The following is a 24,783-nucleotide window of genomic DNA, read 5'->3' as shown; positions in this document are numbered from 1 at the left end:
AGCTGTTTAGCAGATGGCAGGCAGATGCATGTTTCATTGTGTATTGTGTCATGGTTATGCTTTCAGATGATTTATATGAAATGTTGTCTCTTGACTCCAAAGAAAGTGTGCTGTTATTTATGAGAACAAACAAAGAAAAGTCACATTGAACTCCGCTTCTGAAGATAACTTGAACAAAAATTTAAGGTGCAGATGCCCTGTAGTCCAAGTAAGGACTTGATGTGGCAAAAATTAAAAATAAGATAAAAAGTCATTAACCATATTACTGTAAAAATATGATAAAACTTTGAGTAGGAAAATAGAAAAGAAGCAGCTGACAAATTTATTAAAAGTGAATGTGGAAACTGGCATTCCTGCTTTGGTGACTTAACAGTCAACTGACAATAGACAATAGACAACTGGAGTTCCTTTCCAAACTACTAGAAACTGACACAAAGGACACTGGGAATGCAAACACGACCTCTATTATAGCAGATTCTGGGGCCAATGACATTTCCAAATATATCAAGCCCGAGAACATTAATCTATAGTATTTTTTGAGTGAAATTATGTAAACCATTTTTATAAAATAAAATACAAACAACATAATGTAAGCCAACTACACTTTCCATAATCACTAAGAGCATCTCTTAAGTATTTCATACCTACAGGAATATTTGCTGAAATGTTTTGTTTTGAAAGCAAAACAAATAACTCAAACTTCTACAAAAGCCATTAGTTGCCAGACAATTAATATTTCTAGTCATTTCTGCAGAAATTGCATTATGCACAACAGTACCTTGCCTAATGACATTTTTCTAGGAACTTCATTTCTCAAACAGAAAATCAAAATACTGCTGTAACACACTTCCGAAATTTGGAAAAAAAATAGCCGTGGCTTTGCATTTATCACAGTTTAGTACACCCATTTTTTTTGAGACGGTTTTACTCATAGTCACCTTCATGTTTTTTGTGTTTTACATACAGCCTTTTATCACAATAAACGCAGCAAAGAAGTGGACAGAAATCAGACTGCTTGAACAATGACACACTGTGTGGATACCAAAGTGTGCACATGTACTGTATATTATTTCCACAAATTTTTGCATATGTGTTTTTGTGCCCACATGTCTGTGCTTTGCATGAGGAAAAATTCATCATGTGGGCATACTGAACTTTAACATGGAGAGCTGTATCACCAATTTTCATACTGAATAGGAGAATGAACATCTTTCTTGTCAATGATCTAAGATATCTGACACCAAACCCAACCATTGCACATCTTAAACCATTGACATCTCAGATTACAGTCTGTAGATACATACATATTAAATACTGACAAGTATTGTGCTAAAAAGAATGTTTTTGAACAAATCTTGTTTCAGGCTTGACAGAAAATACTACCCTAATAAGCCTACGGAAACACTGGTGTCAACATTTAGTACAACATATTTCTTTACGTCCTTTCCACAACAACAACAACAACAACATCGAAGAACATATGTGGAATGTACAAATATACTGACATACTATAGCAAAGGCTGCTTTCATGATTATGTAACAGTATTTTCAGCAATTTCTCAATTATTTTCCTGCCTTGTTTCCCATTTGGATCACAAAAATAACTAACCATCATGTAACTTCCAGATGCAGATTATTTATTCGCAATATATGGAATCAATTATGGGAAATGTTAACCAATGTATACTCTCAGATTAAGGTAGGTTAGCAAATTTAAAAAGGAAAATGGACCAGTTGAAGTTAGAAATAGTGAAGTTTGATGGCAGAAGGAACAGGACTTCTGATCAGGTGAATACTGCATTATAAATATAAAATTAAATAGGGATAATGCAGGAATAGGTTTAATAATGAACAATAAAATAGGAATGCGGGTAAGCTACCATGAACAAAATAATGAACACATTATTGTGGCCAAAACAGACACGAAGCTGCACTCACCATAATAGTACAAGTTTATATGCCAACAACCTCCACAGATGATGGAGAGATTGAAGAAATGTATGATGAGATACAAGAAATTATTCAGATAGTTAAGCAAGACAAAAAGTTAATAGTGTTGGGGCACCAGAAATGGACAGTAGGAAAAGGAAGGGAAGGAAAAATACTAGGTGAAAATGGACTGGAGGGGCAAGGAATGAAAAAGGAAGCCACCTGGTAAGAGTTTTGCACAGAGCATAATTAAATAATCAATAACACATGGTTTAAGAATTATAAAAGAATGTTGTATATGTGGAAGTGACCTGGAGACACTGGAAGGTTTCAGACTGATAATATAATAGTAAAATAGAGATTTAGGAAACACATATTAAATTGTAAATTATTTCCAGAGGCAGATGTGGACTCGGACCACAGTTTATTGGTTATGAACTATAGTTAAAATTGAAGAGATTGAAAAAAGATAGAAAGTTAAGAAGATGGGACATGGATAAGTTGAAAGAACCAGAATTTGCTGCAAGCTTCAGAGGGAGCATTAGGCAAAGGTTGGCTAGAACTGGGGAAAGGAATACAATTATCAGACGAATGGGTAGCTTTAAGAGATGAAACAGTGAATGCAGCAAAGGATCAGATAGGTAAAAAGACAAGACCTAGTACAAATCTTCGGATAACACAAGAGATATTGAATTTAACTGATGAAAGGATAAAATATAAAATGCAAAAATGAAGCAAATGAAAGGGAACACAAAAGCTTAAAAAATGAGACTGAGAAGAAGTGTAAAACGGCTAACCAGGAATGACTATAGGTCAAATATATGGATTTCGAAGCAAATTTCATTAGGGGAAAGATAGACTCTGCCCACAGGAAAGTTAAAGAGGCGTTTGGTGAAAAGAGAAGTGGCTGTATGAATATCAAGAGCTCAGATGGGAAACCAGTACTAAGCAAAGAAGGGAAAGCTGAACGGTGGAAAGAGTATATAGAGGGCCTACATAAGGAAGGTGAACTTGACAGCAATATTACAGGCATGGAACTGGACATAGATGGAAGATGAGACAGGAGATACAATACTGATAGAAGAATTTGACACAGCTCTGAGAGACCTAAGTTGAAACAAGGCCCCTGGAATAGACGACACTCCGTCAGAACTACTGATAGGCCTGGGAGAGCCAACCATGACAAAATTCTTCCATCTGGTGTGCAAGGTGCATGAGACAGCCAAAATACCCTCAGACTTCAAGAAAAATATAATAATTCCAATTACATGGAAAGCAGGTGCTGACAGTTGTGAAAATTACCAAACTATCAGTTCAATAAGTCATGGGTGCAAATTACTAACATGAATTCTTTACAGAAGAAGAATGGAAAAACTGATCAAAGCCGACCTCGAGAAAGATCAGTTTGCATTGCAGAGAAATGTAGGAACACACAAGGCAATCCTCACCTTACGACTTACCTTAGAAGACAGGTTAAGGAAAGGCAAACTTACTTTATAGCATTTGTAGACTTAGAGACAGCTTTTAACAACATTGACTGGAATACTGTTTTTCACATTGTGGAAGTAGCAAGGTTAAAATACAGGGAGCGAAAGGCTACTTACAAATTCTACGGAAACCAGATAGCAATAATAAGAGATGAGAGGCATGAAAGGAAAGCAGTGGTTGAGAAGGGAGTGAGACAGGGTTGTAGCCTATCCCCAATGTTATTCAATCTGTACTCTGAACAAGTACTAAAGGAAATGAAAGAAAAATTTGAAGTGGGAGTTAAAGTCCAGGGAGAGGGAATATAAACTTGAAGGTTAGCTGATGACATTGTAATTTGTCAGAGACAGCAAAGGACTTGGAAGAGCAGTTGAACAGAATGGACAGTGTCTAGAAAGGTGGGTATAAAGTGAACATCAACAAAAGCAAAACAAGAATAATGGAATGTAGCCAAATTAAATCAGGCGATGCTAAGGGCATTAGATTAGAAAATGAGACACTTAAAGTAGCAGATGAGCTTTGCTATTTGCGCAGCAAAATAACTGATGATGGTCGAAGTAGAGAGAATATAAAATGTAGAATGGCAATGGCAAGAAAAGCATTTCTGAAGAAATCTGAATAGAATTGGGAAGACAAGAAATTGTGCCACAACTTGACCAAAAGAAGGAATGGTTGATAGGACACATTCTGAGACATCAAGGGATCACCAACTTAGTACTGGCGGGAAGTGTAGGAGGTAAAAACCGTAGAGGAAGGCCAAGAGATAAATACATTAAGCAGATTCAAAAGGATATAGGATGCAGTAGTTATTAAGAGATGACGAAGCTCTCACAGGAGAGAGTAGCATGGGGAGCTGCATGAACCAGTCTTCAGATTGAAGACCACCACCACCACCACCACCACCACCACCAGCACTACTACTACTACTACTACTACTACTACCACCATCACCACCACCACCACCCTCATATTGATACCTGACGAAGCAAAGTTTTTATGTTGAATGTTTTGAAAATACTTCATACCTAGAATAAATTTACGAATTTTTTAATCAGATGATTAACATTAAGCATGACAGAGTAATGAAATAGTGGAAAATTTGTAATAGAAGAACAATATGAGTTATGACAGACTGCTGCTATCCACACAGAGGTGGTGTTGAACATCAGACATGCACATTGAAAAGTAGACTATTATTATAATAATTCAAACAATGATTAAACAGATCAAATTAAACAATGAAAATGTGAAATTTTATTAGTGACCTATATTCTTACAGTAATCAGTTATTGAGCAGTTTTTCTCTTAGGATGCCAGGCTCCACAGTTGAGTGGTTAGCATGGCTGACTGTCCTGCAGCGGGCCCGGGTTTGATTCCCAGCTGGGCTGATGATTTTAGCCACTTGTGGACTGTATGTTGTGTTGTCCTTATCATAATCGACATGCAAATTGCCGAAGTGGTGACAAATAAAAGCACGTGCACTAGGTGGCCAACGAATGCCCATATGATCATTTCATTTCTTTAAGGATACTATGGACTAACATTGAAGGGAAGACTGTTGGTTGAATTTGTTGTCGCAAAGCCCCTGTTTCTTTAAGAGTTACAAATATATTGTTAAGATATTTTCAGTATATAACATTAATTGGCACCAATCATTAAGCAGTTTCGCTTATCACTTCATAGTTTTGCCACTACTAAGCCAAGTCTCTTATTCTTGTGATTAGGAAAACAAGATACATTTTGTGTAGGTATGCAGGTTTTGTAAGTAGATTTCACTGTAACATCGCTTCAAAATGACAGTTTTACTCAGCTGATAAACCAAAATAATTTCATCACCATGAAATGACATCTACACCATTCCATGGAGAATTCTTTAAAGGGTTATGAATGATGGCTAGTGAATGTGAAAGTGATGTGTAGAACTGGAAAATCTAAAGACAGAGATTACATTTTAATCCTTGTATGGATTAATGAAGTGAAGTGGAAGTACAAAAACTATTTCAAGGCAGAAAACTGAAGAGTAATAATCCCCTTATCAATTACCAGGTAACATGTAGTGCTTTATATATGCTAAAAATAGGGACATAAAATGAGATACGACAGTACAGTGGCAATACAGATATGCCAAAATTAAAGTCACTGCCTTAACAGTTTAAGATTTATACATTCATGTTCTACCTAATGAGGAAAAAATGGAGGAGAGAAATACAACAAAGAAGGCTTAAAGTTACGAACAGAGCTAGCACCAGCCCACCAGCGACACTTTCCTTTTATTGCACATAAAATGGCAGCACAGCATTTTCACTAGCCCATCTGATGATAGTTTTAGGAAAGAAAACTGGAGATGTATCTAGCATCAAGATCGAAAGCTTTTAGTATAGTTCAGAACATATTTGCAGATTTCTGAGCCCCTTCTTTTCTTTTTGTTTTTTGGCACACACAGCCCAGCCTGAAGTTGAGGTTACGTTGGAATACGAGACCCTGACTTATATTTCTGCAACAAAAAAAGATTTTTCTTTACAGTACTGCAGCAGCTGCTGTCATTTCAAAAAATCCATTTTTTCTGCCTCCAAATACTTTCACAGTCAGAGTTTGTGGCACATGGGAGGCTAGTGTACAGTATTGTCACTACGCAAAACAGTTCCACAGCAGCTCCCACATGTTAATGACCCCCTATCTCCATCTGAGTACACTACACAATCTAGGTTGTTCACTGTGAAACAGATCATGTTCCAGCTATTCCCTCATTACACACAAGCCAAGAACTGAGTTTAAGGATTCCAAGACCTTTTCTGGGAACTCCAACTGAAACAGTGGAGGAATAGAGGAAGGCATAGAAACAAATGGAGCACTCTCAGCTGAAGCAACAGATTTAGTAACACTAATACATGCTATTTTAAATTATCTTGCATTACATTAATGATTCGGAATACTGAAGAAACTGCAGGACAGTTGCTTACTCCATCGTCTTCTTATTGTGTACATGTCCAGTTTCGGAACACGTAAGCTACGTCATCTGATGTAAAAAATAAAATTACTTAATCATCTGAGGTCATCCTCACCCCAAAGTTGTTGTGGAACCAAATATTCCGTGTCAATGGTTCCATGGCAACACTGGGGTGAGGAAGAACTTAGATGATAAAGTGATTTCATTTTATACACTGGATAATGAAACTTGAAGTGTTCCAAAACCAGTCCTGTGCAAAATGGGCTTTACAGTTTCGGCTGCTGCATAAAAACAACTCTTTACATTAAATATTTTAAGGTCATGGCTTTGTGCACTTCAATAGATGTAACTTATATCTTACAATTTTGCCTTAATATATTGCGCGAGTTTAGCTGCATCTGTAATCCACACAGCAAAAAAGGAAAAGAAGATTCAGATACAGCTTTGGCCTCTATCAGACAATTCTTTAAATATCCTTTGCTCACACATGTCAGTAGTTATATGAGTATGTTTCACATACTGTATGTTTCGACACAGAAAATCTTAAATTTAACGCTATAGAAATGAAAATCACGTAACACAGGAAGCCGCTGTACAATTTATTTTTAACTGTAAAACTACTTTTGATCAGAGATTGCTTCCCAATATCTGTAGTACAACAATATAGATGCAGGGCCAATTTCATGCAAAAAAGATGTTTGAGAATTGTGGTATAATACAAGCAATACTTACATTCGTTAATAGCAGGTAGCTAAAGGGTGTGTGTGTGTGTGTGTGTGTGTGTGTGTGTGTGTGTGTGTGTGTGTGTGTGTGTGTGTGTGATTATGATTATAATTATAATTAACAATGTAATACAGTAATGTAACATCGTGTCACTGTATTGTACATCGAATTTGCATCAACTTCTTTCCATAACCCACAGACCACTTTCCTTAGGATGTGTAGAATATGATTATTGTAACATAATGTTGTCACTATCGAAAGAACGTAAAGTAATATTTTTCAGTGACAGCTGGGAACAATATTGTATTGCCGTATCTAGAGGATCTTTACTATCGCACCTGAAACAAGATTTGTTTGAAAACACCACCACTGTACATATCAGTTTTTTGTATTTCGTGTATCCTAATATGTGAATGTGTCAAAGGCTTGAAATACAGACACATTTCCCCTTTTATGCTGCACTTTTAATCTCCATATTTACCACTGAACTTGTTAGCTGTTCTCTTCTTCGCACTTCCTTGCTCAATACACGTTTTATTGCAGTGCGCATTACTGTTGCACTACTTTTATCCTTCCTTACTCAAAAGCTAGTCTAATGTATATAAACTAGTAGATATTTCATTTGAAACATGTTCCAGTCAATAAGATATCCAGCAAACCCTCTAGAAGTAGCCGGAAATACAGAAGCGTCCGATCCTGCCCGTCTGCTTTGACCCATGACGTCACAAATATGGCGGAAACTACCGTAAACCACGATTCCAATACAACGCATATAAAGTCGGTACGTACACATACATTATGAGGACGAAAATACATTGAAAAACAAACACACACACTTTCCACAAAAGCCTAATGACACTAACGGGTCAGGCGCAGGAAATGGGGTGTTTTTAGGTGGGGGCAAACTAAATATAAACAAATTTAGACACACACACCCATACAAAACCACAAAAAACGATGAAAAAAATCGACATCACAAAACTCCCCAAATACCACTAAACACAATATCATCTGGAATCGCACACTTCCCTTGACCTATATAGCTCAACAGCAGCTACCGATCCCATAATTTAGGATCAAACACTTCCCTTGGCCTACATAGCTCAAAAACGTCTCCCGATACCAATATCAACATACACAGCCACATATTGGGATCGAACACTTCCCTTGACCTGCGCACTGTTAAGTTTATCCGCCATATCCATTCCTGAACAAAAACATCAACCGATTAATTTTACTAAAATTATCACACGATGTAGAGCGAGCAACACTAAATTAACCTTGACACAAAATCGTTAACTCACTGAAACGAATTCCACTACAAACACAGCCAACACTCGAACAATTCTGGATAATGAGCAAAAGCACACTGAGCCCATTACACCATACAAACGAAAACCCTGAACATACCACCAGAGAGCACAACAAACCACAACACGACGACATCTACAAACACGCCATGCTCACAAACCAAACTCTGCATCGTCATGACGTCACACACGACAACACCCTTACGTCACGGCCAAAAGCCGACGGTTGGGATCGGACGCTTCTGTCGACCCGAAGTAGCCAATACTTTTAACAGATATTATATTACTGTAGCAGACGAATTAATAAGTCAAAATAAAACAAATGCAGTAAGTAAAGTGTTAAACCCCCCACATACAAATCACACTATGGTTTTCATACCTACAACAGATGCAGAAGTGTCAAACCTAATAAAACAACTTAAAATTAAACATTCATCTGGCTTGAATGGTGTCACATCACAACTCATAAAGGAATGCAGAGAATGTATATTAAAACCATTGACACACATGCTGAATGCTGCGATAGAAGAAGGTATTTCCAGATTCACTGAAAGTAAGTAAAGTGAAGCCAATATTTAAGAAAGGGAACAGGGATGAATTAGGAAATTACAGGCCAATATCATTGATCTCAACATTTGCTAAAATCTATGAAATGATAATAAAGAATAGAATTGTAAGTTTTATAACAAAGTACAGTATACTGCATTCATCACAACATGGTTTCAGAGACGGGAAGTCAACAAAAACAGCATCAACAGATATAACTGAGCACATTCTTAATTTACTTGACAGGCAATAAAAGACTTGTGGGATTTTTATGGACCTATCTAAAGCATTTGATTGTGTGAACCACTCAAAATTAATGATGAAATTATATCAGTATGGAATTAGAGGAAAATGCTATGACATACTTAAATCATACATTACAAATAGGAAACAATGTACTGAAATCAGACATACTAGTGGGGGAAATACAACAAACTACAGATCATAATTACAAACAGTTAAACAATGTGTGCCCCAAGGGTCTGTGCTTGGGCCAATACTATTTATACTCTACGTAAATGACTTCCCTAGCTATATAAATTATAAACTTATAATGTATGCTGATGACACTACAATCATTTGCACAGCTGACACAAAGGAGGAGCTTGAGAAGGAAGCACTCCTGACTATCGAAAATGCAAATAAATATTTAACACAAACAACATGTTTATGAATCAGTCTAAAACAATGAATGTAGTATTCCAGACCAAACATAGTGAAAATTATAATATAAATGTTAATATAAATGGAAAGACTATTAAAGAAGTAACCAGCACAAATTTTCTAGGAACTATAATAGACGAACATTTGGCATGGGGGGAGCACATAGATGCACTGTGTAAAAAGATAAACAAACAGATCTTCATCATGCATAAAACAGCTAAGACTGTGGATGATAAAGTCCTCAGATCAATGTATTATGGACTTGTCTTCCCACATTTGTCTTATTCAGTTCATATATGGAGAAGTGCACAAGCTGGCTACCTAAAATGAACATTCACAATTCAGAAAAGGGCAGTGAGATGCATTGCAAAAATACCACCAAGACAGACCTGTTGGCAAGCTTTTGTACTCTATAATATTATGACAGTATATTCACCGTACATATACCAAAGCATGGCGGTAAGGTCTAGTGATAAACACCTCCTAAATAAAGATGTACACAAACACGGTACAAGAGGAAACGAAAATTACTACATGATAAACAGAAATCTAAAACTGTTTATGACTGCCCCAGAAGAAGCAGGCAAAAGGTTTTTTAATAAACTCCCCAAAATCATTAAAAAAGAAACAGACCTAAAATGTTTTAAAAATCGTTTGAAACTATATCTCACAGAGAAACAGGGGTGAGTGAATACTAAGATGGTGTTTAAATATGTTACTGAAATGTACCTTTAAAAATTATCATTTCTATATGTTGTTTGGATTTGTGTACATATAATGTGAAACATGTAATACCTTTGTATGATTATGGACTATTTCTGTTTAATTATTTTTTTCATTTATATATAATGAAATCAAGTTTGATGTTAACAGCCTATTGTATGACACACCCAATACTCTCAGCTGGATTTTCAGCTGGAGTCCATGGGCAAAGAATAAATAAATAAATTTAGCAATAAAACTTACATTGCTTCTTCCTTGCAAGCGGTTCTAGGTGTTTATTTTCTCTGTAGATATTAAGTCTTCCTTTAGAATCAGTTGACGACTTAGAGCTTTGTTTTGGAAAGCCAATGTCCACTTTGTAATGCAAAGATGGATCTTTGTAGTTGATTTCTGAAAAATATGGAGCCGCATTGAGAATTATGCTGTTAGCAGAAAGCCGCAATACAAAGCTGTGTGATTGTCTGATCTAACCTTCAAGTCTTTCTTTTAGACTTCTTGCAACACCTGGTGGTTTTCCTCTTAAAACGTGCCCATGTCTTGAGAGGGGCAATTTAATAATGTTTACGTTATTAAAACAGAATTTACAAATTGTTCCCATTTTACCGAATTTCGGCGGTTTACCACGAGGAATTCCGTAGATTTAACAGGAAACACATTTAGTAAAGATTTCCGTGTCGACTACTGTCACCAGTTCACATCACAGCACTCACTGTTTCATAACACACTCATTCCCCTATATGTTTTCACTTCACAACATTGTTCCTGCACCAGAACGAAGCATGTTTACTTTTCCAATGCACGGCGTCAGCTGTGACCAAAGATTTTAGTTCGTACAGATTATCAATTTAAGCTATTTAGTAGGGACAAAAGTACAAAAAATGATTCATGGAAATCAGATGTATTCAGTACTGCCGTTTGGTATTTACTCTGTTTACAGAACAATGGTAAGTTGATTATGAAACTATGGTAATGTGAGATAGGCTGATCTCTTTGGAAGTGAATATCACTGGCGCTTGCGTTTAGTTCCGTGTTTGCCGCCGTCGCTACCAGTTCAAAGCGCGTGTTGACGTGCATTGGGAAGGTTGTGCCTGGCGTCTGGTGCTGTGTTTGCGTGTATGTTATCGGCGGTGACAAGACAGTCAAGTCGATGGTAACATATTTTTACTTCGTTAATTGTGGGATAATATTATGTTTCCGCTTATAATACGCACAATTTATGAAGTTATGGCATTACTATTAAATATATTTGTGTGAAATAATTTTAAAAAATTACATGACATTCTCTGTGTCTTAAAAAGGATAAAAAGGAAAGTATGCTATCAATTTGTAATAGAAATGGTGCGTTATGTTCTAGTTATTCGTTGTTACGTAAATATTGTGACAACAAGGCAGCGTTCAACAAGACTGTCTTCTCGATTGTTTGGTAACTCCATTGTTGTGCTCAAGGCATCCTTTTGTTTTTCGTTTGACATAACTGTTGTAGGTCTACTTCTAATCCATTGTGTATGTGAAAAAGTGCCTTATTTCACGTTTAAAAGCATGGAAAAAATGGCTTTTGAGCAAATGTCGAAAGTTATGTTGTTTACAAAATTGGGACAAAATGGGAGTAACTCGTGTTTCCCCTTTTCTTTTCAGATACATTCCCCAGGAAGATGACGGAACTTCTGATACCAGCACCTGTCACTCCTCCAAGGGGTGACACGTTCACACGCCGACTGCTTGAAGGGTACAGACCTTCCGTTGTGCCGCGTTACAACAGATCAGAAGATAATTTCTCTACAGAACTGAAACATAGCAAAAGTGACGATCTAGTGCTTCAGAGCCCACCTTTGATACAGGCGGAAATAAAACAACGATGTGATTCTCCGATACCGAAGACAGCGAGTGTTGTGTATGAAGATGATTTAGTGTCTACGCATGTTCTTCCAAAAGCGAAGTATTTCAGTGACAGTGAAGCAGATGTGGATTTCCGACCTAGTCCCGCAGATAGGGCTGCCCGTAAGGCGTCTGTCGAACTTGCATCAGATTTGCAACGGTGTGTCAGTCGACATGTGGGCCTGTACGACCGTGTTGATCCCGAAGACAGCATTCGGGATATGATAACAGAGAACGATTTTTACAGGTGAGTCCCAAAAAATTTGCTAAACAGGAAGTACCTTTGTTGTTGTTATTATTATTTGGTGGTTAATCACACATCTTATTTGCGCCACTGATGTTCGATGTGTACTTATTGATACGTGGATCTTTGATATATAACAGGCACCATCTTCAGGTTTTTGTTTTGTGTGTTATATAGGGTGTAAACATTATATAGCTCAGTGTAAAGTTATGGGGGCATGAATATCTGAAGTATTTGTTTAAATAACGTTTATGTACTTGTATAAATCGTAAAGTGTGCAAATTACAAACATGTAGTTTGTCAACATTGCATGACAAAATATTTGTTGTTGTACATTGTAAGGTTCGTTATTTCGAAAATAGTGTGTTAATAAATCAGCTGAACATATTGCTTGCGTAAAACGTTCAAAGCTAATAGTCTGCATTTATTTTACAGATTTGTGTTGTTCAAGAGACATTACGACAAGTACTTACATTTGTCTCAGAAGTACGAAGAAGCCAGAAACATCGCCTACTACTTGGAGGAGAAATATCACGAGATAAAGGTAGGACAACCACAGAACATTTATCTAGGGATTCTCCTACACATTTTTGACGTATTTTGGTTGCGGGTGTAGTAAAGATACAGGCACGAGAGTAGGTATTCCAGCAAGAAGACAGTTCTCCCACCCGTGAACGGAAAAAAAGACTGAAGTATTGCTTTTAGTCACTAACTTTAGGAAAACGTCCATCCTCGTCTAAGTAATCATTACAGATTGTGGACATGATATAGTAAAATCGCAAATCATTCTAAAGTAATGAAAACGTGACTAACAGTTAGCGACTGGCCCCGTCCGCGAACATTGAACATTCAAACAACTAAATATTTACCTTGCAAATGCAAAAAGTCAAGTCGTATGTGATAAAATTTTGTCTAGATTTTGCTCAGTGACTTTTTTCCGCACTCAGCGGTCATCTTTCAAAGTGAAATGCTTTGTCAGTTTTTTTTCCGTGTTCTTTAGATTACCGAGTATTTTTTGATGTATCGCTGTATGAGACGACTGTATCAGTTGATTTAATTCACTGTCTTGCACGTACTCAGACACACAAAGTAAGTGCTTGTAAACTTGTTTTCACGTCCAGCGTGACATATTAAGCAAAAGAAATTTTGAGGTTTTTTTCTTCAGTATCGTTAATCACAATTTAATGCACTCAGTTGTATTGCTGCAGCTGATATAAAGCGATGTTTCTTAGGAAGTTGCCAGTGAGAACTTTGCAGAAAGGCAGGAGAAATAACGCTTACGATTTGAACCATCTACCGCCCAGTCTGATACGAACAACAGCAGACGACGTTGATGATATCGGTTTGGAGACCGCTCCGAGATGTAAACGACCACGCGTATGTCATGACCTTCACTTTCGTCATCCTGCAGTTGAGCCTAAATCTTCCTTCTCCTGAAAGGCCCGCCAGTGGTTTAAGGGATGAGCCTCTTGTGCTACAGGATTACAATGAATAGGCCCAACATACATAATAATGTACAAAGTACCTATTTCTGTAGAAGTCTTTATATGATACCAAGTTCTCTAGTTTCATGAATGAAAGATTTCCAGTCTTTTGATATGGAATGACACCCAATCGAAGAGTATGACATTCTGTGATAGATGTGAACTTACGTCTCCTTCCAGTGTGCAACAACAGTTTAGCAGATTACATGGTTAATTAAGTTTTGAAAAGTCAAGGTTTAACGTCCTGTCGAGAGCGAAGTGATCAGATGGACCACATGCTTGAAAGGAAATATAATTGGTCATATTCTTGTCAAAGGAGTCATTCGCTGTAGTTGGTGTAGGGAATCCTCGACAGAAGTAAATCTCGATGGCCGGACGGGTATTTGAGCGCCATTCATTCCGAATGACTGTCCAGTGCCTTAACCATTATTTCACCGCACTCATTTGGAGACATAACAATAATCTTCACCCTTATATGCAACCAAGTTGTACCAGCCTGAAATATTGAGATAACTGTTTCACCGGTTAAATCGTGTAGAACTTTGTACACAGCTTTTCGTCAGGCTTATTTGTACAACCATACTCCGACTAGTCTGATTCACATCTTTTCGAAACGAAAAGTACGTGGCAAAACATTTAACTGTGTCAGCTTCACGGTATAAGTGGAAATAAATTCAATCCATCATCTAAAGAAACGTTAGCTTGTTTGGTGTGAAACATGCCTCTTGTTTGATGTCACCGCCGCATCCATAAGCTCTGCGCTCGGCAGTTTTCCGCGCGAGTGACGTCATTGTAACGGAAACTGTGACCAGCCGACCTTCCCGGGCTGTCAGTTTCTGTTGACTGCGAGGACGCTATATATTTGTAGGCCCTTCTGCATTTTGTGCATCTTTGTAGCTATGAAAATTCGGATTAGCAGACCTGGAGTCCCGAGGTGGAACTCGTATAACGTTGGCCAAATTGGAATGAATGAAAGAACTTAGTAGGTGTGATTTAAAACGACCCATTTAAGGTGTAACAAGGTTCAGCTCGTTCGAAAGGTGGCCACTACTTCGCATCAGACTCGTTGCAGACGATTCTTAAAACTGTGTGAATTTAATTTGAGCAAGAGGCGAAGAACGTTTTTTTGTGCTGTATGTATTGCACCCTTCACTTTATGCTTGCTTAGAGAAGGGCGAGGTGAAACTTTTCGGCCCGGCAGAGAAAACCTGTCTCATTTATATAAATTCCCAAATTTTTCCTCGTAATGACCACTACACACGAAGTCAGGAAGTGTTAAGTCCAACGGTAGGTTGTTTCAGATCTGTTTTCCGACAGCCAGTTTTCCTGTGTCGTAGGTTCTTAATAACTTTTTTGCCAGAAGAAATCAACTTGTGCATGTGGGTGGGGGGGGAGGGGGCGGCGGTGTTGGTGTCTCGTCTCAGTAGTTTGGTGTTGGTGTGTTGCGGCCGAGCGGTTCCAGGCACTTCAGTCTGGAACCGCGCGACCGCTACGGTCGCAGGTTCGAATCCTGCATCGGGCATGGATGTGTGTGATGTCCTTAGGTTAGTTAGGTTTAAGTAGTTCTAAGTTCTAGGGGACTGATGACCTCCGATGTTAAGTCCCATAGTGCTCAGAGCCATTTGAACAATTTTTGTTAGTGTGTTAGCCAATTGCTGAGACGTAAGTGCAGTCATGGGGCTGCCCCCCTTTCCTACATGACCACCTGTACTCCACCCCATTCCCAACTCTACAAAATGTCGCCCGCTCGTCGTGTATCACATCCCCTCTTCCTCATCCCGCGTATAACCATGCCTGAGTCGTCGTACAATGAATATATGAAATACTGGGTGGTTATTGTTGAAGTGCAGGTACTCACAGATGTCCAGTGTGGGCTGTAATTATCGTACGACAATAATGCGGAACCTATTCACCGTGGAGAAAAAAATTAATTCCAATTTTGGCCGCTGGGTGCATGTCCTGCGTTGTACAGCATCTTGTCGACGCCTCCGGTGCTCATATTGAACAAATTGTGTAAGCGCCGGTTAATAATATCATCAACATTACACGTTTCTCACTTGTTTGACCTTTTCTGCCCACGTTCTGTTCCTGATTACCTATGGAAGGAGCAGTAGAAGAATAGTGTTAAACGCCCTGTCGACAACGAGGTCACTAGAAACGGAGCACAAGCTCTGATTAGGGAAGGGTAAGCAGGTACATCGGCATGCCCTTTCAAAGGAATCATCCCTGAAGCTATTAGTGAAATCCCGTTAAATCCTAAACTAGATTAATCGGGCGCAGGTTTGAACCGTCGTCGTCCCAAATGCGAGTCCAGCGTGCTGACCACGGCGCCACCGCGCTCGGTTACATTTGGAAACATTTGTATTCGTCTTTCTTGCGTTCACAGCGCCAGATTTGCACCAGGTGGCCAAACTCGGAACTTGTTTACCCTTCCTAATTAGGTTCCACAGTAACACATTAGATTATCTACCAAGTTTCGCTGCCATACGGTAATTATTGTCCGCACTGGATTTCACTGAGTAGCTGCACTTCAATTATAACCATCCGGTATGTTTTGTTTGAATATATAACGCTCAGCTTCCGCAGCGATCATGGGTTCTCTTAAATGCATCAGAACGGCAAGTTGCTGTCAACATCAACCAGCTGTAAACTGAAAAGAATTGTTTCGATAAAATGTCATTAGAAACACTTCAGTGCTCCTTTTTTAAGACATTCATCACTGGCCGTAGGTGTTAAAAAAGGTTATATGGTATTACTACATATGCGTCATAACATGCTTAATGTCTTTAAACCAGGTATTTAGTTGCGAATAAGCGTTGTTAATAATTGGATTAAAAAGTGTAATTGTAAGCCCAGTGACGGGTTCCGTCAGCCTCTCGTCCTCGCAAAGCTCGTCGTTTCTTTACTGATTTAATTCGTTTGTTAGGCAACTTACACTCGCTTGTCCATCTTTCAGAGTGTTGAAAGTTTAGTCAAGCAGTTTGTCATATGATACTTCGATGCTAGCAATATCTCAAAGCAAAGACAGGCACTGGAATCATATTCTGGAGGACGGCGATTGAAATATCCGCCCGCCCATTCAGATTCCCCTCCCAATTTCTCGAGGCAAAATTCTTTGAAAGAATACGACCGTTTCTATTACCCTGGCCTTGCTAGACCCGAGTTCGTGCCCCGCCCCTAATGATCTCGTCGCCGACGGGACGTTAAACTCTGGTCTTCCATCTTTGTTTTTGATAGCGCCTTGCCTAAGAAATCATCTGCAGCTGCAGTGTACATACTCTTAGACTGCAAAGTCTCGGCTGATGTATTAATTCTTTCTAGTGTTTGATACTGAATTTGAAAAGGGCAAGATAGGTTTTTAAGGCCTATTTCTACACTGTTTCCTTGCATTTCTTACTCTTGCGAATTATGTTTGTCAGAGCCCCAAGAACATCGACAAAAATCTGACCGTAGGCATATAAGTGTTTTTTATGTCATCCCAAAACGTTGCATGTGGTTTCTTTAGCTTTATCGTGGAAGTACTCAAGGAACAAGTTTTTATACCCTGCCATCGCTAACCAAAAATTTTTGTAGGTATTGTTAACTGTTTTGAAATACAGGGCTGTTTCTTGAGTAGCCTCTACAGCCCCTTGTGGGACTAAATGTAAATTGCGGCCTGATTCATTTTTTTAAATAATTTTGTATGCCACTTTTGGATATAATTTTATATGCCACTCATAATGAACAAGCCGTCCGTCGTAGTGTAGGCCGAAACACTTGCTGATATCTAGTCCCTTTCGTTCTATGTATTCAGTTAACTGATGTTGGTATCGTAATGCAGAATGCTTTTTGACCAGATGAAGGCCGTAAATTATTCGCAGATCTTTACATCAGAACTTTTCCAAAGCACTCCGAGTTTATTTTAACGAAGCAATACATTGACTTTACAGAGCGATTTTACCAAATTTTACACTTTCCCATGCCATTTCAATTTTTCCTCTCTCCCTTTTTTTCCAACAAGGACCTTACCCAGGTCTTCCCAGCCTGGTTACGGCCCTTGTGTGGTAATTATTTTCCATATATCGGTTTAAACTAACATACCGCGACTTGATGCACTTCTAAACAATACAGCGGTCTCTCCAATGACTCACGCCATCGCTTAGCAACAGTTTGAGAGGAGGCGACTGACAAGTAACGTGAATGCATCCGTCCCCATTCAGCAAAACCTTAAGAAAACCATGAAATGCAGTAAGAATGACGACAACACACAGAAGGAAAGTCATTAACAAACTTTTGAGTTCCGCCAATCCGGGGCGCACGGACGTCAAATCGATTGCACCTCTGTGTGGACACAAACTCTCACAGACATGTATGTTTAATGAATATAGACATCTTCGGCACTGCAGTTATACTCATGGTAATTTGATTTTGCAAACCAGTCTGAAAGAATGTCTAGCAATTATAGGGATTTTCAAACAATAATCCGTATTTTGTCAGAATACTGATTTGCATTTTAAATTATAGGTGTCCTATAAACGGAGTAAAATGCGATTTGAAATTGTTTCTGCTTACGTATACTTAAATAAGGTAGCTCAATTTTCGCCCTTGTGCCAATGCAGTTTGTACGCTCAATCCCATCAAAGTCCACCCACATTTTTTGGCTTCTCCTCTCCCTAGTCCCCATAGTACTGAATCGCGAGATGTCGCTAGCATTCAGACTGCTAATATGCTGGTTCTACTGCTGCCAACTTTGATCAGCGCATGTTAATGTAGCAATAGACCTGAAGCTATAGTCGTCACTTTTAAATGCTTTCTTACATTTCGTCAGTAATTTGTTGCTGTATTACTTGTACACGACCTCTTATTTCATTGTGTACCTTCTGACCAGACCCTATTACTTGTTCACTCTGAGAAGACTCTGGGAGCAGTGGATGACAGGAGATGATTCGAGACATGTCGAAACACAGTATGACTTCGAATAGATTTTCATTTCTTTAAGGCCGCTGCCAGTCCAGGCACTCAGTATTACGCGCAAAAAATATCTTCATTGAACATACCAATAAACGTTTCTGTGATCTTTAACCCCGTCTTTTTTTGTCAAAACGTTGTGACGTTTATGGATGTTCATGTGTGGACACTACATTGTATATTGCCATTTTTGTATGCTTCGTGCCCAGTAACTTACATGCACGTCTGGTCGTAACGCAAGACTTATGGGCATGGATGATTCGATAATGGAGAAGCCGTCCGAAACTAATCATCAATAAATAAGTTAAAGTTCCTGCTCAATTTAATACGGTTCCTCTAACAGTTACTGTAAAAATGCGAGGAAAATGTTATTACACTCCATGTTGCAAAGTGGCTGATGACTGCATTAGCATTAAATAGAGGTGTGTGTGTGTGCGTGTGTGTGTGTCAACGGCGAGGCGGATGCATGGTTCCTAATATCTCGCGGGACATGGCACCATTTTAAGGTCAACAAAGGTTTGACAGGTCTTCTGTTGGATGCAGACAACCTGTTCTCCAGGAACTACTTTGCCATCGTGATCGTAAATTCTCATTTCCGACCTTACAAACGGTCCCCAGATCGTCACTTTTATTGCACAATATTTCCTCTTACATAGTAAAACTGAGTAGTTTGGTAAGGTTGAAATGGTGCGCAGTATTATTGAGTGGATAAAATTTTTTTTAAATGTTTTGTGCAATATGAGTAATATTGTAATCTGTGGTCAATACGCTACCAGATATTGATTGCGAGAAAATTTAGAAAGACCATCCATTAAAAAATAAACAGCAATATGTAAGACTTTACAAGCTTTATACAATAGGTCGAATATGAAAAGGAACAGGAGACAAATAATCAATTTTAGTTATTGCTTAGGAAATACAAAGAGAAATGTCCCACGTTAAATAAAAATTGGTTATCATTTTCTTCTTTCCACGCCAAACACTCGGATTGTTGTGTGTGAATTTTTGCTGCTCCTTGTACCATACAAGAACGTAGGGCCGGCCGGAGTGGCCGTACGGTTCTAGGCGCGACAGTCTGAAACCGCGCGACCGCTACGGTCGCAGTTTCAAATCCTGCCTCGGGCATGGATGTGTGTGATGTCCTTAGGTTAGTTAGGTTTAAGTAGTTCTAAGTTCTAGGGGACTGATGACCTCAGATGTTAAGTCCCATAGTGCTCAGAACCATTTGAACCAAGAACGTAGGCTAACAGCTACAGTAGCAGCGCCTCGATCGAACAACATTTCGAACTAAATGTGGAACTGGCGTGCTTAATATTATTGTGCCGTACAACGGTACTGAGTGTCGAACATGAGAAACTGCTGTTTTTTTCTGCTTTCGTTACGTCCTCAGTAATGACTACAAGTAACCCCTTCATGGAGTACGTTTCCTCCTCCTCTTCTCTCCCCCCCCCCCCCTCCGCCCCCCACCAAAACCCCCCCCATGACCTATTCATCCTTTCCTTCTCTTCTCTTCTGCCGATATTTTCGGTATCCTCTTGTAGGCTCCGCTGGTTGCATTCTATCATTTCCTTGTATCCTTCTCTGTCGTTGACCTCTGTCATTCTGGTCAGTGTGTACTAACTTTTGCAGTTTCCTTCCCTCTCACTCTATTCTGGAATAGCTATATGCACATATACATTTGGCGGTACTATCGCGTGCGCAAGCTATAAAGGGGCAGTGTATTGGCTGAGCTGTCACTTGTACTCAGGTAATTCACGCGAAGATGTTTATGACGGGAACTAACAGACTTTGAACGCGGAATGGTAGTTGGGGCATGGGACGTTCCATTCGGAAATTATTAGGGAATTCAGCATTCCGAGATCCACAGTGTCAAGATTGAAACGAGAATACAAAATTTCGGGTATTACCTCACACAGTGGCCAACAGCCTTTACTTAACGACAGAGAGCAGCGGCGTTTGCGTAGAGTTGTCAGTGCTAGCAGACAAGCAAGACTGCATGAAATAACCGCAGAAATCAATATGGGACGTACAACAGACGTATCCGTTAAGACAGTGCTGTGAAATTTGGCGTTAATGTTCTATGGCAGCAGATAACCGACGCGAGTGCCTTTGCTAACAGCACGACTTCGCCTGCAGCGCGTCTCTGTACTTGTGACCATGTCAGTTGGACTCGAGACGGCTGGTAAACTGTGAGCTGGTCACATAAGTCCCGATTTCAATGGGTAAGAGTTGACGGTAGGATTCAAGCGTGACGCGGGCCCCACAAAACCGTGGACCCAAGTTGTCAACAAGGCACTGTGCTGGATTGTGGTGACTCCATAATGGTGTAGGCTGTGTTTACATGGAATGGACAGGGTCCTCCGGTTCAACGGAACCAACCATTGACTTAAAACGGTTATGTTCAGCTACTTGGAGACCATTTGCAGCCATTCATGGACTTCATGTTCCCAAAAAAGAAGTTTTCATATCACCGGGCACAGTTGTTCGTCAGTGGTTTGAAGAACTTTCTGGACAATTCGAGTGATTGATTTGGCCATCCAGATCGACCGACGTGAATCCTATCGAATATTTATGGAACATAATGGAGCGGTCGATTCGTTCACGAAATCCAGCACCAGCAGCACTTGAGAAATTCTGGACGGCTGCAGAGGTGACAACATGGCTCAGTATTTCTGCAGGGGACTTCCGAGGACTTGAGTCCATGTCACGTCGAGTTGCTGCAGTACGACGGCCAAAAGGAGGCCCGACACGATATTAGGAGGCTTTCCACGACTTTTGTCACCTCAGCTGCTTGTGACAAACATAAATTTTTGCCGGACCGGGACATGAATAGTTGCCTTGATCACTTCGACTGCCGGCCGAAGTGGCCGTGCGGTTAAAGGCGCTGCAGTCTGGAACCGTAAGACCGCTACGGTCGCAGGTTCGAATCCTGCCTCGGGCATGGATGTTTGTGATGTCGTTAGGTTAGTTAGGTTTAACTAGTTCTAAGTTCTAGGGGACTAATGACCTCTGCAGTTGAGTCCCATAGTGCTCAGAGCCATTTGAACCATTTGAACCACTTCGACTATCCGGGCATGCCCCCAGTGCCGGTCCAAAGATCCATATGTCACACAGTCACAATCAAAAGTTTGCACTTTCGTCGAACTAAGCATAGGAAGGCAAATGTTATTTTGTGTCGTCATTTTAGCATGCATATCTGAAGGACATTGTATTGTAATAAATGCAGTTACTGCATCAACACAGACACTGGCTCGATTGATAAATTCTTCCTTTCTTACACTGCTTTATTACCTGAAACTTTTTATTTTGGTATAGGTTCAAGAGCGTCAAGAAACCAGGGAATTTTCCTCTTGTTGGCGTACTTCTCAAATTAACAACAATAAACAACCGGCGAATACGCAAGAGCTATCTCACAGTGCCTGTTCGCATCTGTCAGTAATCAATAGTTGGGGATTGATTCTCACTTATTGGAAAAGGTGCTGTTTCTGGACGAATGGTTAGTGTCGTTAGGCTGCAGGACATCTCTTTAGGCGATCATGAAAATTGTGGACAGTTGGGCATGCTGTGAAATGCCGAGGCATCATCCAACCTTCGGCGCTTGTTCACTTCCCGTTACAGCTCTGCGTTTGTACTTCGCCCCTCATGTAATAGGTTCCGTTATTCACACTGTTGTTGTTATTACTCAAGTACAGAACGGGCCCGAGTATTGACTGTTCCCTGTCGTTTCCAAGTACACGCACAGTGCATATTGTATTGTACGATAGCAAGCCTGTTTTGCTTCGAGAGTTGGAACTTAAATAGTGGCAACTATTTATTCACAACCGACACAAAAGAGTTACATGTTTGCACCTGTTACTGTCCTTCAAAGTAGTGACCAGCGTTGCTTGGAACCCCGTTGCCAGCGATGTGGAAGGCGTAGTATACCGTTAGCAGAGCCTGTTCCGTTGATGGTGCGAATGGAGCGCTCTACGGCCTGTCGAATCTCTTGAACAGTTCTGAAGCGAATGCCACGAAGTAGTTCCTTCGTCTTCGGAATCAAATCAAAGTCACAAGGACTTAAGTCCAGGGAGTATGGTGGATGGTACAGTGCTTCCCAGTCCCATCGACCGAACAGAGCAGCTACAGCTTGCGCTGTATGCGCCCGCGCGTTGTCGTGCAAAATGATGGGTGGGTTGCGCAGAAAGTTTCGCCGCTTCTTTCGCAAAGCTGGCCGTAGGTGATGCTCCAAAAAGGAACAGTAATACCACTTAAGTCCTTGTGACTACCCCGTTGTGATAAGCGATTACTTGCCGCAGTTTCGTTGATTTAGCGATTTCGGAAAGAGCGGTGCAATAATAAAGCTAATTCATTCTGCATTGATAAGACATGCGTGGTCACACTGGCGTGTAGTGACAGACGGCCTTTGTAAGTTGATAGCTGTAAGTTTCGTGTCTGTCTTTGTAATTCAAGTATTTTCCGCTATTGTTTTTCAACTACATATTACACTACTGGCCATTAAAATTGCTACACCAAGAAGAAATGCAGATGATAAACGGGTATTCATTGGACAAATATATTATACTAGAACTGGCATGTGATTATATCTTCACGCAATTTAGGTGCATTGATCCTGAGAAATCAGTCCCCAGAACAACCACCTCTGGCCGTAATAACGGTCTTGATACGCCTGGGCATTGAGTCAGAGCTTGGATGGCGTATACAGGTACAGCTGCCCATGCAGCTTCAACACGATACCACAGTTCATCAAGAGTAGTGACTGGCGTATTGTTACGAGCCAGTTGCTCGGCCACCATTGACCAGACGTTTTCAGTTGGTGAGAGATCTGGAGAATGTGCTGGCCAGGGCAGCAGTCGAACATTTTCTGTATCCAGAAAGGTCCGTACAGGACCTGCAACATGCGGTCGTGTATTATCCTGCTGAAATGTAGGGTTTCGCAGGGATGGAATGAAGGGTAGAGCCACGGGTCGTAACACATTTTAAATGTAACGTCCACTGTTCAAAGTGCCGTCAATGCGAACAAGAGGTGACCGTGACGTGTAACCAATGGCACTCCGTACCATCACGCCGGGTGATACGCCAGTATGGCGATGACAAATACGCGCTTCCAGTGTGCGTTCACCGCGATGTCGCCAAACACGGATGCGACCATCATGATGCTGTAAAGAGAGTCTGGATTAGTTCGAAAAAATGACGTTTTGCCATTTGTGCACCCAGGTTCGTCGTTGAGTACACCATCGCAGGCGCTCCTGTCTGTGATGCAGCGTCAAGGGTAACCGCAGCCATGGTCTCAGAGCTGATAGTCCATGCTGCTGCAAACATCATCGAACTGTTCGTGCAGATGGTTGTTGTCTTGCAAACGTCCACATCTGTTGACTCAGGGATCGAGACGTGGCTGCACGATCCGTTACAGCCATGCGGATAAGATGCCTGTCATCTCGACTGCTAGTGATACGGGGAGGCCGTTGGGACCAGCACGGCGTTCTGTATTACCCTCCTGAACCCTCCGATTCCACATTCTGCTAACAGTCATTGGATTCCAACCAACGCGAGCAGCAATGTCGCGATACGATAAACCGCAATCGCGATAGGATACAATCCGACCTTTATCAAAGTCAGAAACGCAATGGGACGCATTTATCTTCCTTACACGAGGCATCACAGCTACGTTTCACCAGGCAACGTCGGTCAACTGTTGTTTGTGTATGAGAAATAACGGTTGGAAACTTTCCTCGTGTCAGCACGTTGTAGGTGTCGCCACCGGCGCCAACCTTGTGTGAATGCTCTGAAAAGCTAATCATTTGCATATCACAGCATCTTCTTCCTGTCGGTTAAATTTCGCGTCTGTCGCACGTCCTCTTCGTGGTGTAGCAATTTTAATGGCCAGTAGTGTCGAAGGTGTGCATAACA

The 24,783-nt window shown here is 40.2% G+C and overlaps 2 protein-coding genes across 2 annotated transcripts in view; one reads left to right on the top strand and one right to left on the bottom strand.

Moving 5' to 3' along the window:
* LOC126481572 (39S ribosomal protein L38, mitochondrial) overlaps positions 1-11,144 on the bottom strand; it is a 49,817-nt gene extending 38,673 nt beyond the window's left edge. Inside the window, exons 1-2 of the mRNA XM_050105431.1 lie at positions 10,798-11,144; positions 10,570-10,716 (exon numbers count right to left, since the gene is read on the bottom strand). Coding sequence (XP_049961388.1) covers positions 10,570-10,716; positions 10,798-10,924 — 274 coding nt within the window. The 5' untranslated portion in view covers positions 10,925-11,144. The remainder of the gene's footprint in view (positions 1-10,569; positions 10,717-10,797) is intronic.
* Positions 11,145-11,391: 247 nt separating this feature from the next.
* LOC126480799 (uncharacterized) overlaps positions 11,392-24,783 on the top strand; it is a 747,086-nt gene continuing 733,694 nt past the window's right edge. The window contains exons 1-3 of the mRNA XM_050104114.1: positions 11,392-11,476; positions 11,962-12,448; positions 12,881-12,989. Of these exons, the coding sequence (XP_049960071.1) occupies positions 11,979-12,448; positions 12,881-12,989 (579 nt within the window). The 5' untranslated portion in view covers positions 11,392-11,476; positions 11,962-11,978. The remainder of the gene's footprint in view (positions 11,477-11,961; positions 12,449-12,880; positions 12,990-24,783) is intronic.

The sequence above is a fragment of the Schistocerca serialis genome, chromosome 5 (genome assembly GCF_023864345.2).
Source record: "Schistocerca serialis cubense isolate TAMUIC-IGC-003099 chromosome 5, iqSchSeri2.2, whole genome shotgun sequence".
NCBI classification, from domain to species: Eukaryota; Metazoa; Arthropoda; class Insecta; order Orthoptera; family Acrididae; genus Schistocerca; species Schistocerca serialis.
The sequence above is the reverse complement of the archived record's forward strand: the minus strand, read 5'-3'. Positions and strand labels throughout refer to the sequence as shown.